We start from the raw sequence: 17244 nt of genomic DNA on the forward strand, positions 1-17244 counted from the left end.
GCAGCTCTCGCTGCCCGTCCCGGAGCCATCCCCTGGGTTTCCCCGGCCCTGCCAGGTTCAGGCGGCCGGGCACCGCGGGGCAAGCTTGCAGCAGCAGAGGTGAGCCGTGCGGGGAAGCGTCCCCCCGGGGTGGCCGTGGGGCGGGCGATGGGGCTCAGGGAGCCGGCAGGGTGTCCTTCGTGAGGGGCCTGGGCATTCCTTCTTCCCATCCCCTCCCTGGGACACCGAGTGATCATGGCCTCTCTCCCTTTCGCAGCGTGTGACGCCAGTGAGGAGGAGCAGCTCCTCGTCCTCGGCTCACCCCCCTGCCACAACAAGCAAACATGGCCACGCAGGTAGAGTGGAGCTGCCCCATCTGCCGCGACTCTGAAGACGACGTCTCTTATGTGACCCCCTGTCTCCACCAGTTCTGCCTGGGCTGCATTGTGCGGTGGGCAAAGAGGAAACCGTCGTGCCCCCTTTGCAGGCAGCCCATCAACTCCATCCTTTACTCCGTGCGGTCAGAGGTGGATTTTTTGGAGATAATTGTTCAACACCCCTCAGATCTGTCGGTCGCTGGCCACCAGGAGCAGCAGCGGGCTGTGAGGCCAGCGCCCAGGGCTCAGGCGGCCGGCTTCCAGCCTGAGGTCTGGGCAGGCCTTTTCCGCGGCTCCTTGGAGATCCTCCAGCCCCTGCTGTCCTGGCTGAACCAGGTGCTGCACAGGGCCTGCTGGTGGGAGTTGGCTTTGGCACAGGGCACCGTCATCACCAATCTGTGCCGCTACGGGCTGGACGAGGAGGCCTTGGTCCGGGAGCTGGAGCCCTTCCTGCAACACCAGACGGTGACATTCGTGCGCCAGCTCATCAGCGTCGCCACAGGCCGGTGCAGGGAGCAGATCCTGCAGCAGCGGGGCCTCCTGCACTCCCGTGCTGCTGAGGAGCGGGAGGACGGCCCCGCGGACAGCCCTGGCCCCGCCGACTCGCTGGAGGGGACTCCTGCCCCCAGCCCCAGAGCGCAGGAGGAGCCCCGCGAGGAGCTGGGGCCGGCAGTGGCAGACCCCTCCGCTGCTGGCCGGGGCAGGGACTGGTCACCTGTGGGGCCCAGTGCCCCCCGAAGAGGAGGCCCTGCGGCTCCCAGGCCTCTTCAGCCCACAGGAGGCCATGCTGCCGGCAACGCTAGGGTGCCCCAGAAGCTGGCGAAACCAGGGCCGGGCTAGCAGCGGGGGCATGCGCCGGCCCTCAAGGGGACTCGGGGGGCACTTGTTAGTCACCTAGTTATGACAGAAGAAAGTAAAACTAAGAAAGCCGCCGGAAAAGTCTTCGTCTCTCACCACAAGCAGTGCAGCTGGCGTTGCCGTCGCTGCCACCCGTCATGCTCTCTCCTCCTCCTCCTGGTGCTGTGTGCACGTCCCCCATCTCGAGCCTGCTGCAACCTGCGGTCGACAGGGCCCGTCTGGTGGGAGAGGGTACAGCCCTGTGCAGCCCCTTGCCGGGGCGGGGAGGTCTCCAGGTCCAGCTTGTGCCCCATCGCTCATTAGCCCAGGCCTGGCCTCCATGCCTCCCGCTCTGCCCCGGCGTCTTGGGGCTCTGCTCTCCTGCCAGCCTCCGCTGCTCGCTACGACCTCAGTCTAGTTGCGCCAAATACCTCCCGCACAGAAACACGTCTTGGTGCTGGGCTCTGTGTAAAACCACGGCCGTACCCTACCGAGGTGAGCAAGAGTGCAATGAAGGGAGGCACCGTGGCCGCCTGGTCAGCAGAGAAAGCGCTGTGGCAGCTCAGCCCGGTGAAAGCCCGGCTCCAGGCCGGCCAGGTCACACCCCGGCAGAGGAGGCCTGAGCAGCGTCGGCTGGGAGGCCTTGCACACTCCGTGCAGAGCCTGTGCCCTGCTGCTGGCAATGGCCGTGTGCTGTTCCTGGGCTACAGGGCTCAAGGGCCGGGGTGCAGGAGCCCCCCCAGGAATGTGGACGGAAGGCAGGCTGGGGCTCAGGTCCCAGGAGGAGCGGAGGCACGGTCCCCTCCGCTTTGATCCCCTGGCAGAAGGTGGGAATGCCTCGCACCAAACCCTTCCTTGGGCACGTGCTGCCTTTAGCGAAGGTGTTCTTCACTGGAAATGTCTGCCTGGTGTCACCTGGGAGTGGAGGCACTTTGCAGTGCATCCAGAGTTTTCTTGTAGGTCCTGGTTTCGGCTGGGATACAGTTAATGTTCCTTCTAGTAGCTGGTATAGCGCTATGCTTTGGATTTAGTGTGAGACTAACATTGATAACACACTGATGTTTTCAGCTGTTGCTAAGTCGTGTTTATACTAAGCCAAGGACTTTTCAGCTTCTCGTGCCCTGCCAGCAAGAAGGCTGGAGGGGCACAGGGAGCTGGGAGGGGACACAGCCAGGACACCTGACCCAAACTGGCCAAAGGGGTGTTCCATACCGTGTGACGTTACGCCTAGTACGTGAAGTAGGGGGAGTTGGCCGGGGGAGGCAGAACGCTGCTTGGGAACTGACGGGGCATCGGTAGGCAATTGGTGAGCAACTGCATTGTGCAGCACTTGTTCTGTATATTCCAATTCCTTTAGTACTACTGTCATTTTATTATTATTATTATTATTATTATCACTAGAATTACCATTTTCTTCCTTTCTGTCCTATTGAACTGTCTTTATCTCAGTCCGCAAGTTCACTTTCTTTCCGATTCTCTCCCCCATCCCACTGGGTGGTGGGGGAGTAAGCACGCACCTGCGTGCTGCTTAGTTGCCGGCTGGGATTAAACTACGACGTAGGTATATTATGAGAATAAGTCCAAATTGCTGGCAGAAAAATATTGTCCTTGTTAATAGAAATTCTGTTTAAAAATACTGTAGTGTTCTTCAGAAACCTTAAGCATCACAGGAAACCACGGACAGTCCTGCTCCAAATGAAAGGAAGGGCAGTCCTTTCAAAACAAGTCTTCACTGAATAATGTTTTAGAGAACTCTTCGAGGGAAGATCATACTGGATTAAATCAAAATGGAGCAGGCCTGTGCCTTACCTGAAACTTTTAAATTATTGGTGTTTTGAAGAGTGCACTTGCCATTTGTTCCAGTTATCTGCAAGTTTTTCTGTGTGCTTGAATATGTGGTCTAACCAAGAAAGACTGATCTTCTCAACCTCTTACCATGTTATATAGAAAACTCTTACCATATTACATATATATCCCTCTCCCTTTTGCAGCATACGACACCCTTTGGCAGCGCCAGCACCAGCAACTGGGAGCAGCTCCTCCTCCTCCGCTCTCCCCGAGCCACTGTGGAGTGCAAACATGGCCACAGGGACAGACTGGAGCTGCCCCATCTGCCACAAAGCTCGGAAGAGCATCGCCTTCGTGCAGCCATGTCAACACCAGTTCTGCCTGGACTGCATCCTGCGGTGGGCAGAAATTACATCAAACTGCCCACTCTGCAGAACACAGATGGAAAAGGTCAAGTTTTCTGTGCGGGGAGAAGAAGACTACCTGGAGCATGTCATCACGCATCCCACAGAGCCATCACTCGCCATCAGCCAGGCAAGGAGAGCTCTCAGCTGCCTGGCCAACAGCAGCCCCCATTACCCCGCAGCATCCTTGCTGTCATCTCTGCAGGGGATGCCATTACTGGAAGAGCAGGGGCGTGCAGGGACTGGGGTAAGGGCTACTGTTGGTGGTCTCCTGCCTGAGGCCTGGGCAGCACTTTTCCAGCAAAACCAGTACCTCCTCTACCCTGTGCTACCCTGGCTGCGCCGGGAGCTGACGGCAATATATGAGGAACAGCAGTGGCTGGCAGTGGCAGCAGAGAAGCTGATCCTGCACGCTCTGTGCTCCTACGGGCTGGACAGCGAGGCTGTGATCCAGCGGATGCAGCCTGGCCTCCAGGAACGTACAGCACCACTGATCCATGGCCTCATCAACAGGATTGTGCATCAGTGCAGCGAGGAGGCCCAGAGGCTGCTGCACTCCTCCGCTCCTGCCAGGGAGGAGAATGACAGTCTTGTGGCCAGCTCCAGCTCCAGCCCCACCAGTTCCCGAGGGGAGACTCCTGCCCCTCACCCAGCCTCCTCCAGCAGCCCGGCAGGCTCCAACAGGGAGGACCAACCCAGCACGTCGAAGGCTGCCCTCCGCGGGGGTCCTGGCCGCCCCCCAACTCCTGCAGAGCAGGAGCAGCCCCAGGAGGAGCCAGGGCAGGAGGCAGCGGCAGGTCCCTCTGCCCAGGGCTGCAGCCGCAGACCCTCCGCTCCTGGCCAGGGCAGGGACCGCTCACCTGGGTGGGCCCGGCGCCCCGCAAAGAGGAGGGCCCCTGGCCCCCAGGACTCCTCCTAGTCGGGCAAGAAGCTGCCCTGCTGGTGGCACTAGCAGGGCTCCAGCAAATGTTTGTTCAAGGAAAAGGAAATAAATGCTTATTTCCCTGACACAGACTCCGAGTGCTGCTTTCTGCCCCTTCTCCTGCTTGTGCGTCGAGACAAGGACAGGCAGGAATTACCACTTATGGTCAGGGGCAAAAGACAGGCTCAACTTGGGCAAAACTACCAATCAAATCAAAACAAGGAAAATGAGAAGTAGACCCAAATCTTAAAAACACCTTCCCCCACCCCTCCCTCCTTCCCAGGCACAGCTTCACTCCTGGTTTTCTCCACCTCCTCCCCTACGGCGGCACAGGGGGATGGGGAATGGGGGTTACGGTCAGTTCCTCACAGGTTGTCTCTGCTGCTTCTTCCTCCTTAGGGGGAGGACTCCTCACTCTTCCCCTGCTCTGGCATGGGTCCTTCCCACAGGCTGCAGTTCTTCAGTGACACACTGCTCCAGCACAGGCTTCGCCATGGAGTCATGGCCATCTTTGGAGGCATCCACCTGCTCCAGCGTGGGCTCCTCTCTCCCCAGGCTGCGGGTGGGCATCTGCTGCCCCGCTCCCCTCCGTGGGCTGGGGGGGGACAGCCTGCCGCCTCACCACGGGCTGCGGGGGCATCCACCTCCTCCCCTCCTTCCTCACTGACCTTGCTGCCTGCACAGGGCTTTCTCTCGCATGCCGCTCTCCTCCCCCGCTGCAGGTTCCCCTTCTTCAACCTGTTCTCCCAGAGGGCTAACGCCGTCGCTCACAGGGTCAGCCTTGGCCAGCGGCAGATCCGACTTGGAGCCGGGGAAGCGTCTGGCAGCTTCTCACAGGAGCCACCCCTGCAGCCCCTCCCCTGCTACCAAAACCTCAACACACAAACCCCAAACTGTCCTTCAGCTTTCACCTCATGCACGCTGGCATTTCACTTCTCATTTGGCCAGCAGAGACATTTTGTACATCTCTACTCCAGGACAAAGGTGGAGTGAGAGAAGAAATGTAGAAATACCACCAGAGGAGAAGGGATAAGGAGAATGAGCTTGGGAAGGTGCCGAGGTTAACAAGAGGCATGCGCTCAAATGTCACCTCTCTGCACATACCTTGTACCCTCAAAATTCTCCTAAAATCCCACAGTTACGGTACCAGGAGGGCTTTGATAGGGAAGTGTCATCCTCTCAGCTGAATCCTATCAGCATTAGCTCAGAGAGAAAGTACAGCGATGGTTCGGTCTGGTTGACTTGACTTGGGTTGTGATTAGCTGGGTTTTGACCCCAGCCAAGCTCTTTTGTGGAGAGATCTGCTGTTCTTTTGTCTCTCTGGCTTGCTTCTCAAAACCAAAGCCTGCAGCCAGAAAGTACTTTCTCTTTGCAACGCCGTGGGATTCGTCATCTTCCAGGGACTAAATCGTTTTCACTCCTGTTGCTTTCCCACCTGCCTTTCTGTGTTTATGTAGTCATTCCATTGAGAGGTCTGCAGCAGCAGGGAACAATCTCTACCCCGCTCCCCACTCCCATCTAACAGCTGGCTGCCACTGCACAGCAGCACCGAGCCATGTCTCTCACACAGCATTTTCCAGGAACTTGCCAGGAACACGAGGACCACCAGGCTTTTTCCACCCTTCCTACTTTTGGAAGGAGCAGGAAGATCTGTTGCAAGTGCTGGATCCAAGAGCAGCCTGATTACAAGCTGGATCAGACGCAAATGCAACCTGCACTGTGACTAACCCTGCCAAGCACGTTCACGTCATAATTGCTGCTAGTCTAAAGAGACTGGTTATCATCACTTCTGGCCTTGAACAAGACTGCATTATTTCCATTCCTTTTTCCTTGTGGGTTTCAGACTATACGGTCATACAAAGTACAAATGGTGCACACAACAATATTTGTCCAACTCAAAACGAGTGCTTACCACAACATAGTTTAATCATTCATCTATAGTTCAGTTAAGTAGCGGGACCACTGACTAGTCTGCTTACCTCTGGACAGAAGGCGGCTCTACCCAGCTGTGTTCAGGGGAGAGCAGTGTCTCTAGACTGGACAGAGTAATTCAATAATCCCTTAAAAGAACATTTAACCTGCCCACTTCATTAAGTGATGAGTCACAGGAATAACTGAGAGGAAGGAAGCTTTTTAATCTTGGGTAAGAGCCAGGCATTTAAGGGTACAACTGCCTTTAAGTCAAGATCTTCTTCACGAAATGCTGAACTCGGGGTAAGACATTTTCTAGTGGGAGGATGGACCCCAGCCACAGACTGCTGTAAGGACAGGCTGTTCGGTGGGTGACAGAGTGAGAGACCTCTCCAACGTCTCAGCAGCTGCTGGGAAGCATGCACAGACAGAAGCAGGACTTTTATTTTCATGTGGCTATTTCTGATCTAGCTCCTTTGGTGTATGGGTTAATTCCTACAAGTAAGATTTGTGTATCTACCTTTAGCTACCTGGTATGGTGGGAAGTGTCACGGTAACTAGCAAACAGCACGAACACCTCTCAGGTGAGAGGTGGAGGAGTGCTCCTCTCCCACTTACAGAGGTGGGGTTTGCACAGGGTTGGTGTGTACAGCACTTGGGGACTTTGCAGTGGGCTGGTGTGCATGGCAAATTTGGCTGTGAACAGCTCCAGGCAGCCACTCCTCAGCACACAGCAGGACGCAGGGCACGAGGGACGATGTCACACTCACAGGCCCCTTTCCAAACACGCAACACCTGCAGCTCTGTCTCTGCAAGGGGCAGTGCTGGATGCTTCAGAGGAAGGTGCTGGACCTCACCCCACCCTCTGTGGTGGGTACATGTAGCATCAGTCTGATTTCTGCGTAAGAGCAGATTGACTCCAATGGCCAGACACGAGCTTAGCACCTGAAGGTCAGGGTTTAACCAACCGTGCAAAATTACTTAAGGAAGGAAAATGACTCTGAAAGCAGTCCAAAAGTATTATAGGAGAAATAGGAGAATATGGGACTAGGAATATGAGAAACAGGGCTTCTGGCTGAACTTATGCATACCACCAGATACTAGATGACAGTAAACCTTAATGAACATACCTAGTGAAGATGCCTTAACTCTTGCCTACTCTTTTCTCTAAAGCATTAAAAATCAGTGCTGCCAATACAGAGCTGGGGAGATGAAAGATAGTTTTCAAAGGCATTGGCGTCATCTAGGAACCACGCTTTTATAGGTTTCCATAAATTCTGAGTACCTACTCCACTCTTGGCTTTCACAAAATCTTCCCTGTTAGTGAGTAATGATCGTCCCTGAAAACAGACACCCACAGAAATAAAGGCCTATGCAGAATACTTGGCCCAGCCTTCTCCCAAGATACTTTTGAGCCTCAAGCAACAGCTCCATTTCATCAAATGCTCTGTTCCTCTCCTCTAATTTAATTTCCGATGCAGCTGTCCATCTAGTTCACATGCTGTTCATTACAGCTTTTAAATTTTAACAATGCTCTTGGGCTGGATGCAGGAAAAAGAGAATGGGTAGGCATTTGTCATTCAAGAGGTAATGAAAAGACTGTCCTGGCTATATCTTTTTAATCCATTTTTAAACATGAATGCTTTTCAAAAGAACAATTTGGCCTTGGTTTATCTTCCCAGGTGCCAGGCTAGACAATCACATCATGTCTTGAAAAAGACTTACTTTGCTTCTACAGCATGTACACAACTTCAAGACTTCCAAGCATATGCTAGCAGAAAAGCCCTAGGAAAATGCATTTGCCTATCAGTACAGAGTCGTCCACTGTTTCGCTTCTCAGAATTAAACGCTTTGAGGGAATTAATTACTAACCAGGGCCTATATCCTCTGAAGATAAGTAGGAACCCAGTGCTCACTGACTTCAGTGGGAGTTAGTTACTCAAGAATCTTTTAAGAATAAGCAATGATACGGCATTGCAAGATAACGCCAGAAAAGACTTGCATTTAAGGCAGTTTGGCTTTGATCTGTGTCTTTGGCTGAAAACCATAGGCATGCCACAGTCCACCTGCAGGAATAATCATCTAGTGCTGTTGTGCTTCAGCTGGTTGAATCTGCAGGCTGAGAGGCAAGAGACAACCCCTGAGATAATAAGATGCAGGTGAGTAATTCAGGAAATTGCTGAAGGCAATGCAGGAAATGGGCCAGCTGGGTGAAAAATGAAAGAAAGCAAGATCAGCTCAGGTGAAAAATCACAGTAGTTTCAACAAAAGTCAAGAAAATAGCTACCACTGACTCATACTCATCAACTTTCATGAGCTTTCCAAAAGCAGGTATGTTATTGGAGAAGCAACAAAGTAGCCATTCGATTTCCAAACAGCAACCGAAAGTCCACTTGCAGCTCACTACTGAGACATTCAGGATAAGAATTAAAATTTAGGAAGTTCTGCGTTCTGCACTCTGTTTATCTCCTTCCTGAAAGAGAAGAAGTCGTTCTCATGGACAGAAGGGATTTTAACTTGTTATGAAGGGGCATCAACATCTCTTTGCAAACCAATGCAAAACTTTCTTCCTTCATTGTTGAATAAGAGAGACATCGCATTTGCTTCCTTAAGTTTGGTAGGAATCAAATAGGATCTGTTCACATTTTAAAGACACTCTGCCTGTACAACAGAATCAGACAATACCAAATAATTTCATTATACTTTACCATATTGAAATAAAAAAATAACAATGACCATAGGATGGAGGAAATGGAGTCAGAGAACTGTCCTATTAGCTGGGATAACAGGGTAAGAGTCAGAATATTTTATGAGCTTCATAACGGATTATTTGGTAAGTGTTTGACATTGGTGACATATTTAAAAAAGGTACCTATAATGGTAGTAGCATACATAACCGTTATTTTACCAGCTAACCTCAAAGGCAGCTATGGCACAGACAGAGACCTTAAAAAGTGCTGCAGGGCCTGGACTGCTACAGAGTACTCTAACTGCAGAGCTCCTACAAAGCAAGGTTTATCTATTTTTAAACGGGGGGGGTTAAGTGTTATCCACCACTGTACAACACTCAAAAGGAGGAGAATATGTTACTGGTATACGTTAAGAATTCCAAAGGTTAGTTTATTTGGGAAATTCAGCAAAATGCCTTTCATGAGAACCTGTCAGGAAAACAAACTAGACTTACAGGAAATAACCCTCTTAATGACAAATATGTTTCATATCAAAAGCAGAAATCCCTGGGAAAACCAAAAGCTTCAATCCAGAGACCAACGCCTGAAAGGGCAAAAACCACATGCAGATTTTTGGCCTACAATTCTAGTCTGCCAAAAGGAGACTGAACTAGCTCTCTATTTTGACGGCAGCTGAGCACCTTGAGGGGAAAGGGTTTGATTTCACTTTAAAAATCCCTCAAGCCTTCTATCGCAAGAAGAAAAAAGCCATTCCTCATTGACTCCTAGAAGTATTGGTGACACAAAGGGTCACTTTGAGTTTTTGCAAGCAGGAAGAGGAAGAAAAGTCCCAAAGGACCCCACTGAAGCACCACGATCTTAGCAAAACCTTCACCAGTGGCAGTCAAGCAAAACAAGCCTACTTTTGCCTACTCCGTGGGGAATGCACTGCACTGCAGCAATGCAGAACAGTCAGCTAAGTGACACAGCTCCAAAGCAGAAATTCTCAGGATAAGGGAAAAGACTCATCAACACGGATGCCACTCCGAGCAATAGGGGCTGTGCAGCAAGAAGCAACACTCGTGTACGGTGGCAGGGAGCAGAGAAGCAGGAGCGCAGCTTAGGAGGCTGCTCCTGCCCCTCTCATGGCTCTTCTTCACAGCCTCTCAAATAAGGCACGTTCGCGAGGAACAGCCTCGCAGCAACTGTCAAGCCAACTCGCATAGGGCCAAACACACCACCTGGGCACAGCATCACCCAGTAGCTGGAAAAGACCAGCACTGAGAAGCACACCTGCCACCACACCTCCTCCAGCCAAGTAGGCTGTGTGAAACATCCCCTTACTCATCTTTAAGTTGCACATACACTGCTCGTGGCTTCAAAGTATCGCAAAGAGGTAAAGTATCGCAGACCACTGTCTTGCAATTGGGCTTGATCTCCCCACTAACAAGGTGGGTAGACACCTCTCTAGCGCAGATGCTGACAGACAGAACTTCTTACTTCAGCCTCCGCTACCCTTCCAAGTAACACGCAACACGGGGAGAGAGTTCAGAAGCTAAACAGTCACGCAACCACCAGCTAACAGGTTTCCTTTATGGCCTTGTCAGAAAAAGGGTGCAGTGGCAGGGTGGGACTTTGCAAAGTTTAGAAACCACAGCCAGCATCTGGACATGTCACTTTACCCCTGCTTCCCACCTTACCTCTCTCTTCTCTCCTGCGTAGTGAGATCATCGTGGCTCCGTGGCAGGACTGGCTCCAGACCCCAGCTCTGTCCACCGTCGAGCTCCGCGGAGCTGAGCAATACCGACAGTCACCAGGCCCTGCAGCAATATTGATAATTTTGTAGAAACGACACATGCTAAGAGGGCAGTAACACTGGATTTCCTGCAAGTGTCTCAGTCATTTAGATAGCTTCGATACTCTGAGGCCATATGATTTATCATGTGACAGGGAAAGCTGTCGAGCTGATGACTCCCATTTTTTCTGCATCAAGAAGCTAAACACACTTTTAGGGCTAAGGTTGTGCCAGCAAAGCGTGGTCTTAAATACTTCAAAGGTTGACAGTTAATTGGCCTTAAAGAACAAATAATTCCGCTTATCTCTGGTTTCCCAAAGAACCTTCTATCCGGCATTGCCCATATATTTCTTCCACCCCAGTGTCTCTCTACATCTTCAAACTTTTGTAATCGTGCATACTTCATTCCTATCACAGAGGAACAAACACAGTGAAAGCTGTCACTGTCAGAAGAGCTGAGGGCTAAACGAAACAGCTACACAGAGCCTTACTCAAAAACGTAAAAAAAATCCAGACCAACTATCATCTTAAGTGAAAAATAATGCAACCCTTCTTTGCTGTGCTCCTCACTTCTTCATCTGAGCTGGCACATGGAGTGACAAACACCCTTCTTTTGCAAGGCATTCCAAACCTATCTGAAACAACTAAGTCTCTAAGCCTGGTTGATCTCTCAGGTTTCCACCTAAACTTGTTTAAGGTAGAAGGGTTCAGGCACAGGTCCTCCTTTGCCCCTCCATTTTGTCTGTCATGCAAACACAGTTTACTCGGTTTCAGGACCCATGAACTTTTCCAGGCGGCAGCAGAGCTTAGGGCTTAGGTCGTCTTTGCTCTCCGTCTAGCTGGAGCAGAAAGACTGAATGTAGAGGCAATGCAGGAGCACACTGGGTGATCTGCAGCAATTCAAGTGACTGCTCCATCAGACTCCTCCTCTACCCATGCACAAGACCTGTACAGCCCAACACAAGCCAAAAACTACTGTCATGGTTTCACCCCAGCCGGCAAGTAAGCACCACGCAGCCACTCGCTCACTCCCCCCACCCAGTGGGATGGGGGAGAGAATCGAAAACAAGTAAAACTCCTGGGGTGAGATAAAGGCAGTTTAATAGGACAGAAAAACACCCCTTCTGTCAAAGCTCAAAATCTTAGAAGTGGCTGTAGCTTTCAACTGATGACGTTTTTTACAAATCTTCCACTGAAACTTGTTTTCTCTTTCCATTTTTCAGAGGAGAAATGCACCCCACCCAAGCTATTTGTACTTCTGCCCTTTCAGATTCAAATGTAGCTCGAAAAAACCCTGTTAAGATGCCACCTTAAGACCTCCAGGACCTGTATTTGGTCCCCAACTTTTCCCTGTGACGAGTCTCTGTGTCTCAGTTCCAGCGCTTCAAAAGGGCGAATGTCATCACTGTCTTACATTAGGCAGTGGTCCGAAGGATGAGTAGGCTGGAGACTGCCAAGGGGCTCAAGGCACAAAGGTACCATGCACTGCTGCACTAGAAACACCAGTGCCCAGCAGCACTATAACCGCAGAAGCCCGCTGCCACTTTTAATGGCAGATCAAGCCAGGCACAGAGCTATGCTTTTTTCCATTTTTAAACCCAACTGGTAATTCTGAACGGCTCTTGTCTTCTTCAGCATGGGATATCTAGTATTGTGAACACCAAAGATGCACGTGTTGGCTTCTCATCTTTAAAAAATGCTCCTCGGCATTATACTATATAATGCTTTGAAAAAAAAAAAAACAAATGTTTTTTCATGAGGAACTTTTGAAGGCTCTTGGCAGCATGCGTGGCTGAAATGCAGGCAGTCCAGATACAGGCTGCAGCTGACCACAGGGAGTTTCCAGCACAAGAAAGTTGTGAATAGCTCTTTACCACTTCCAGATCTCTTTCTGGAATACTGTTTGACTTTCTGTTTGAAAGAAAAGACTATTTTCTCAAAATGCTTCTGTTGCAGAGGATGCACTTTGTGATAAATGAAAGTCAAATGGCTCTTGAGTTTGTGTTTGTAATGTTTAGTGACAAAATTCAATTAGGAGCTGTATATGTAAATGCTAAGGCACTCAGTTACGCTTAAGCTTGTGTGCATATATAATCCTCTTACAGTCTAGATGATTTAATAGTCACTCTACTGAATAACTGTGCTTCTTTCCCCACAGATAACACAGCTGAATACTGCAGCCCACAGACACAGGATTTAACTGGTTTGGAGCCCTTACACTGAAACAGAGTTGGAATGATGCCACTTGGAAAAAGTTATCTTTTATGCACAAAATATTTATCATTTCAACCTCCGCAGACACTTATGCAGAGACAGCTCTCCGAGAAAAGAGTTCTGTGCACAGAACTAACACAAATCAAATTAGTGCACTGAAGCTAAAGAGGACACGTTTAGTCTCATCTCTCAAAAGTTCTTCGAAAAGTCATTAGAAAGAAGTTTTACTTTTTCTTTTTTTTTTAAATCTCCCTAGGAATGACTAGGAAAACACAGCAATGGATTCCCAAGGGTAGAAGTCACAGAGCTCCATTCAGAGATAGGAAAACATATCACCACCCATCAGAACTACCTTTTTGAAATTCACCAGCTCTTTAGAAAGAAAAAGGAAAAGCTGGAGAGTACATAAATGCTTTTTTGATTCAAAATCCTGTTGTTGCCCTGCATGATTCCAGTCACGCACTATCCAATGTCAGTCACTTGGAAACGGGCACCAGTGAAGCTGGTGGCTACTTCACGAAGCAGTGCACAGGTTATTGCAGAGCAGTGCGAAATCAAAGTAGTTCTATTATTAATATAAACTGGGATTTTTAAAATGTTTTCCAGAGAAACTGTCTACAGATTTCTCGTACAGACCAAGTCTCCTTTTTCCCTCCAAAACTGATGGACAATTTTAATCCTATCTTACTCTACCACAGTGCTCATTCATGCATGCAGAGGTATACATAATGCAATACTGCTCTAGGAGAGCAATGAAGACCTCAGGAATTTTTCCCTCAACCACAAAAGCACTTTTATAGCTCAAAAGATGGATGCATGAATTCAAACTAACTGTAGTCGGAATCTCCGAAACTTAGCCTTCGCCAGTGTTTTCCTGGATGAAAACACCAGCAGAGCTAAGAGGCCAACGTGGCCAGCCTATGCAGCATATGGGGAGTAACACGCAGCAAAGAGGTATGAAAGCAATGTAGGGAAAAGGGAGGGTGACCACTCGTAAGGAATCAAGACTATATCAGTGCCTTGCAGGACTTTTCATGATGGAATTCCCTAATTTCCTTCTCCAATTATTTTCCACTTAAACCTAAATAAAACCTTCTGAAGGAAAAAAAAAAAAAAGAGCAAGAACTTTTGCCTTGGAAGGTCTCCTAAAAAGTGCCTTCCCTCCCCTCTCCCTGCCCCACCCCCCAGGTACCTGTTCAGATGCAAAGATGTTCTGGAATAGTGACAGTGGAAAAAAATATGGTTTATGCACAAAATATTTCTCATTTGAAGCTGGCAAGGCTCTTACACGGAGACAGCTCTCTGAGAAAAAGAGTTCTGTGCACAGAACTGACTCTATGTACTCCAATGCCAGTATTTTCTTTTCCCTTTCAAGTAGAAACATTGTTTTCCACTTTTCCCTTTCAATTAGAGACATTGTTTTCTATTTTTCCATTTCAAACAGTAGTCCACTATTAAAGTCATGTGTTTCCAATTCTTATCTCTAATTAATATTAAATATTTTTTTCTCAACATTGCAGCAGCTGGCACTGTTTTACACTCTCAGCTTTCACCCAGGGAAGTGATAAGGGTCTAGCCTTCACAACTCTAGGTAAAACTCAGTATTCTCAACAACGCCAGCTTGAAACCCTGGAGGCATGCAGGAACAGAAAGATGTTTTTTTTAAAGTCATGATTTTGAGTACCTAGTTCACGGTGGTTAATAACTTGGGATTGGCAATCTTGAAACAACCGAACTAGAAGTGATCAGCTGAAGCGAGATTTTTAAACAGGTAAGGCTATGCAGTGAATTATTAAAAAAGCAGGCTCCATTATCGCTTTAGATAACAGCTCAGGTCTCTGAGCAGGCATCTAGATAGCTACTTCATTGGTTATGTGAGAGAGGCATGGATAAATGAACAGCAATTTAGCTTAAAAAGGACCACGGAATTTCTAACCAATTAGGGTTGGGAGATGCTCCATCAGTGGAAGCTTTTACTGAAAGCACTTTCCCATGTTTCCCATGGCATTCTGATTTAAAAGAATGATGGGGTTTAGAGTTTTCCCGCTGTACATATTCACCTCAGTTAACAGTACTACTGCCTGACATAACAAGCGTTTGTCCAAACAGGAGTGAGTAATAAAATGCAGAAAAAATACACCCCACAAACACAACGAACCTCATTAAGTTCATCTTTTTCTCCCAGCTCTACACTTCGGCACGGCTAGGAGGCCTTACCATATTTTGGGTAGTCACAGGTCCCATTTGGTTTAGCACGCAGGCCTTCTCAGTGGCCTGTGAGGGCCTGGAAGTGCTTTCGTCCCCATTGCACAGGCACAGAATAAAAGGCTTGGGGAAGCCAGGTGACTTGCATAGAGTCAGACAGTGTCTGCACGGCTGTGCCCCCCGCTTGCACCCACGCCAGAGAGCTTCTCCCTGCAAGGGGGCCAGGAGGGCTGCTCAAGGCATCACCCCCCGGACAGCGGGAGGTGTCCTCCCGCTCCTGCAAATGGAAGATGGGATCACTGAAGCACAGGCACTTCCCCTTTCCCAGCTGTAGCACCCTCCAAGCACAGAACCTTCAACCTCCCAGCCACCTTGCCGGCTGGCACCCCTCAGCAGCCTCTTTACATGTACCCTTGAGGGCGGAGGCCCGCAACTCCAGCTGAGACATCTGGCAATCTCTTACGAGACCAGTCCTGGAGGCTATACTTGTTTAAAGGAGTAGACTGAACTGGTTTGGTTTATGTTTTGTAACATAGCTTCCCATCTTAATAATTGCCTTTGCTACCTCAGCAGTAGAATTCAAAATGTCTATCTCCCTTTGCTTGCTGCCTTATTCGTGACCGCGGCGCTACGTGTGTGTTTGCCACCGCATCAGCATGCTTCTTGTTCCTGCAGGGAACTCAACAGGAGCAACTTCTGCTCTGGTTAAACCATCTGAGCAAGATGATGCCCAGACATGTTCTCTTGCTGCCCGTGGCAATTTTCTGGTCTTGTAGCACAAAATTCTCTTTAAAAAGCCCTGGCGGTTTGACTTGGACGTCAGAGATAAAGGAAGAACAGTAACAACAACAATAATAATAAGGAAAACAATTTCCTTCTGATTTTGTTGCACACAGTTGTAGGGCTGCTTCTTCCAAATGAAGCTATCACTGTCACGCATGCAGAGGAAGATGAGCCGCTTGGCAGCACAGTCACACTGCAAACAAGTGAAAGGAAGGTGTAAGAGAAGTTGCAAAAAAAGAGCGTACTTGGGCAGGGGTGCATTAGAGTTTTTTGCTGAACTTTTGATTAAATATCCAGAGCAACCATACAATACGTTGTCCTCTACATAAATGGAAGGTGTAGAAGAGAAATGGATTGAGTTAATTTGTTTAATAAGAAAAGAGTTTGTCTGCAATGATTTAAACCTTTGTTTCCGTGTTCATAATCCCTTGCCGCTGTATGCTTAGTAAAGCTTCCTCATTTCTGGTCTGTAGTTTGCCCTTTATGCTTGCAATGTGGCTGATAAATACAGCTTGGTAGCCTTTTACTATGGGTTTAAAATTAGCAATGCTTCTTTGGTAAACTCTGAGCGAATCGACTCTTCCCATTTTCATTGTTCCTCGTAAATAAAGATGAATGATGAAAATCTACTAAAAATGGGTGGTACAAACTGGTAGAAGAGGAAGTGATTTTTAGCACTATGGGCAGGGGGATTTGTTGACAGTGCAAGCATGCTCCCAGTAAGTCCAGACTGGTTTCGAAAAGGGGCCAGACAGGCTGCCTTTGCAACTTTGTGAGAGAGGGATTGAGGAGAGGCATGGTGGAAAGCAAGAAGGAATCGCCAATCAGTACATATTACGGCGCAAACAACATATTAGAGCAGCTATCTCTGTAGCAAATTCACAAGGAAAATATTATTTTTTAAAGGTTACTTGCCCTGAGGGAGACTTATTAGGAATATTTGCCAAATGGAAATGGACGGTGGAACCATACCCAAGCGCAGTGATGGAGATTGCTATTGCATTTGTCGGCAGTTTCATTCCTGCAATGGCCAGATGCCCAAGCAAAACATCATACAGGGACATAATTCTTACAGCAACGTTGTCCCTTAATATTGCAGAGTCACCAGTGGTCTCATAAAGACAGGCAAAAAGTGCTGACTTTTAGAAAGGCTGTTGATTCTTCCAGCAGCCATTTCTTCATGGCTCTGCATAAAATGTTAATGCCATGACATTTGTCAAAGGTTTAAATCATCCTAATGAAAAAGAAAGAGTTACTGCACTAATTCATCCCAGCACGTTCCACTGCAGATCTTTTATCAGTGGTTTTAAGATAATGTAATTATAACAAGAAAAATCTCTTCCAGTGAGATTTAACCAGA

At 48.8% G+C, this 17244-nt stretch overlaps 1 protein-coding gene across 1 annotated transcript in view; it reads right to left on the minus strand.

Moving 5' to 3' along the window:
- Positions 1 to 17244, minus strand: part of LOC138683932 (uncharacterized) — a 106518-nt gene that overhangs the window by 63306 nt on the left and 25968 nt on the right. The window contains exon 4 of the mRNA XM_069777307.1: positions 10588 to 10707. Coding sequence (XP_069633408.1) covers positions 10588 to 10707 — 120 coding nt within the window. The remainder of the gene's footprint in view (positions 1 to 10587; positions 10708 to 17244) is intronic.

The sequence above is a fragment of the Haliaeetus albicilla genome, chromosome Z, assembly GCF_947461875.1.
Source record: "Haliaeetus albicilla chromosome Z, bHalAlb1.1, whole genome shotgun sequence".
NCBI lineage: Eukaryota > Metazoa > Chordata > Aves > Accipitriformes > Accipitridae > Haliaeetus > Haliaeetus albicilla.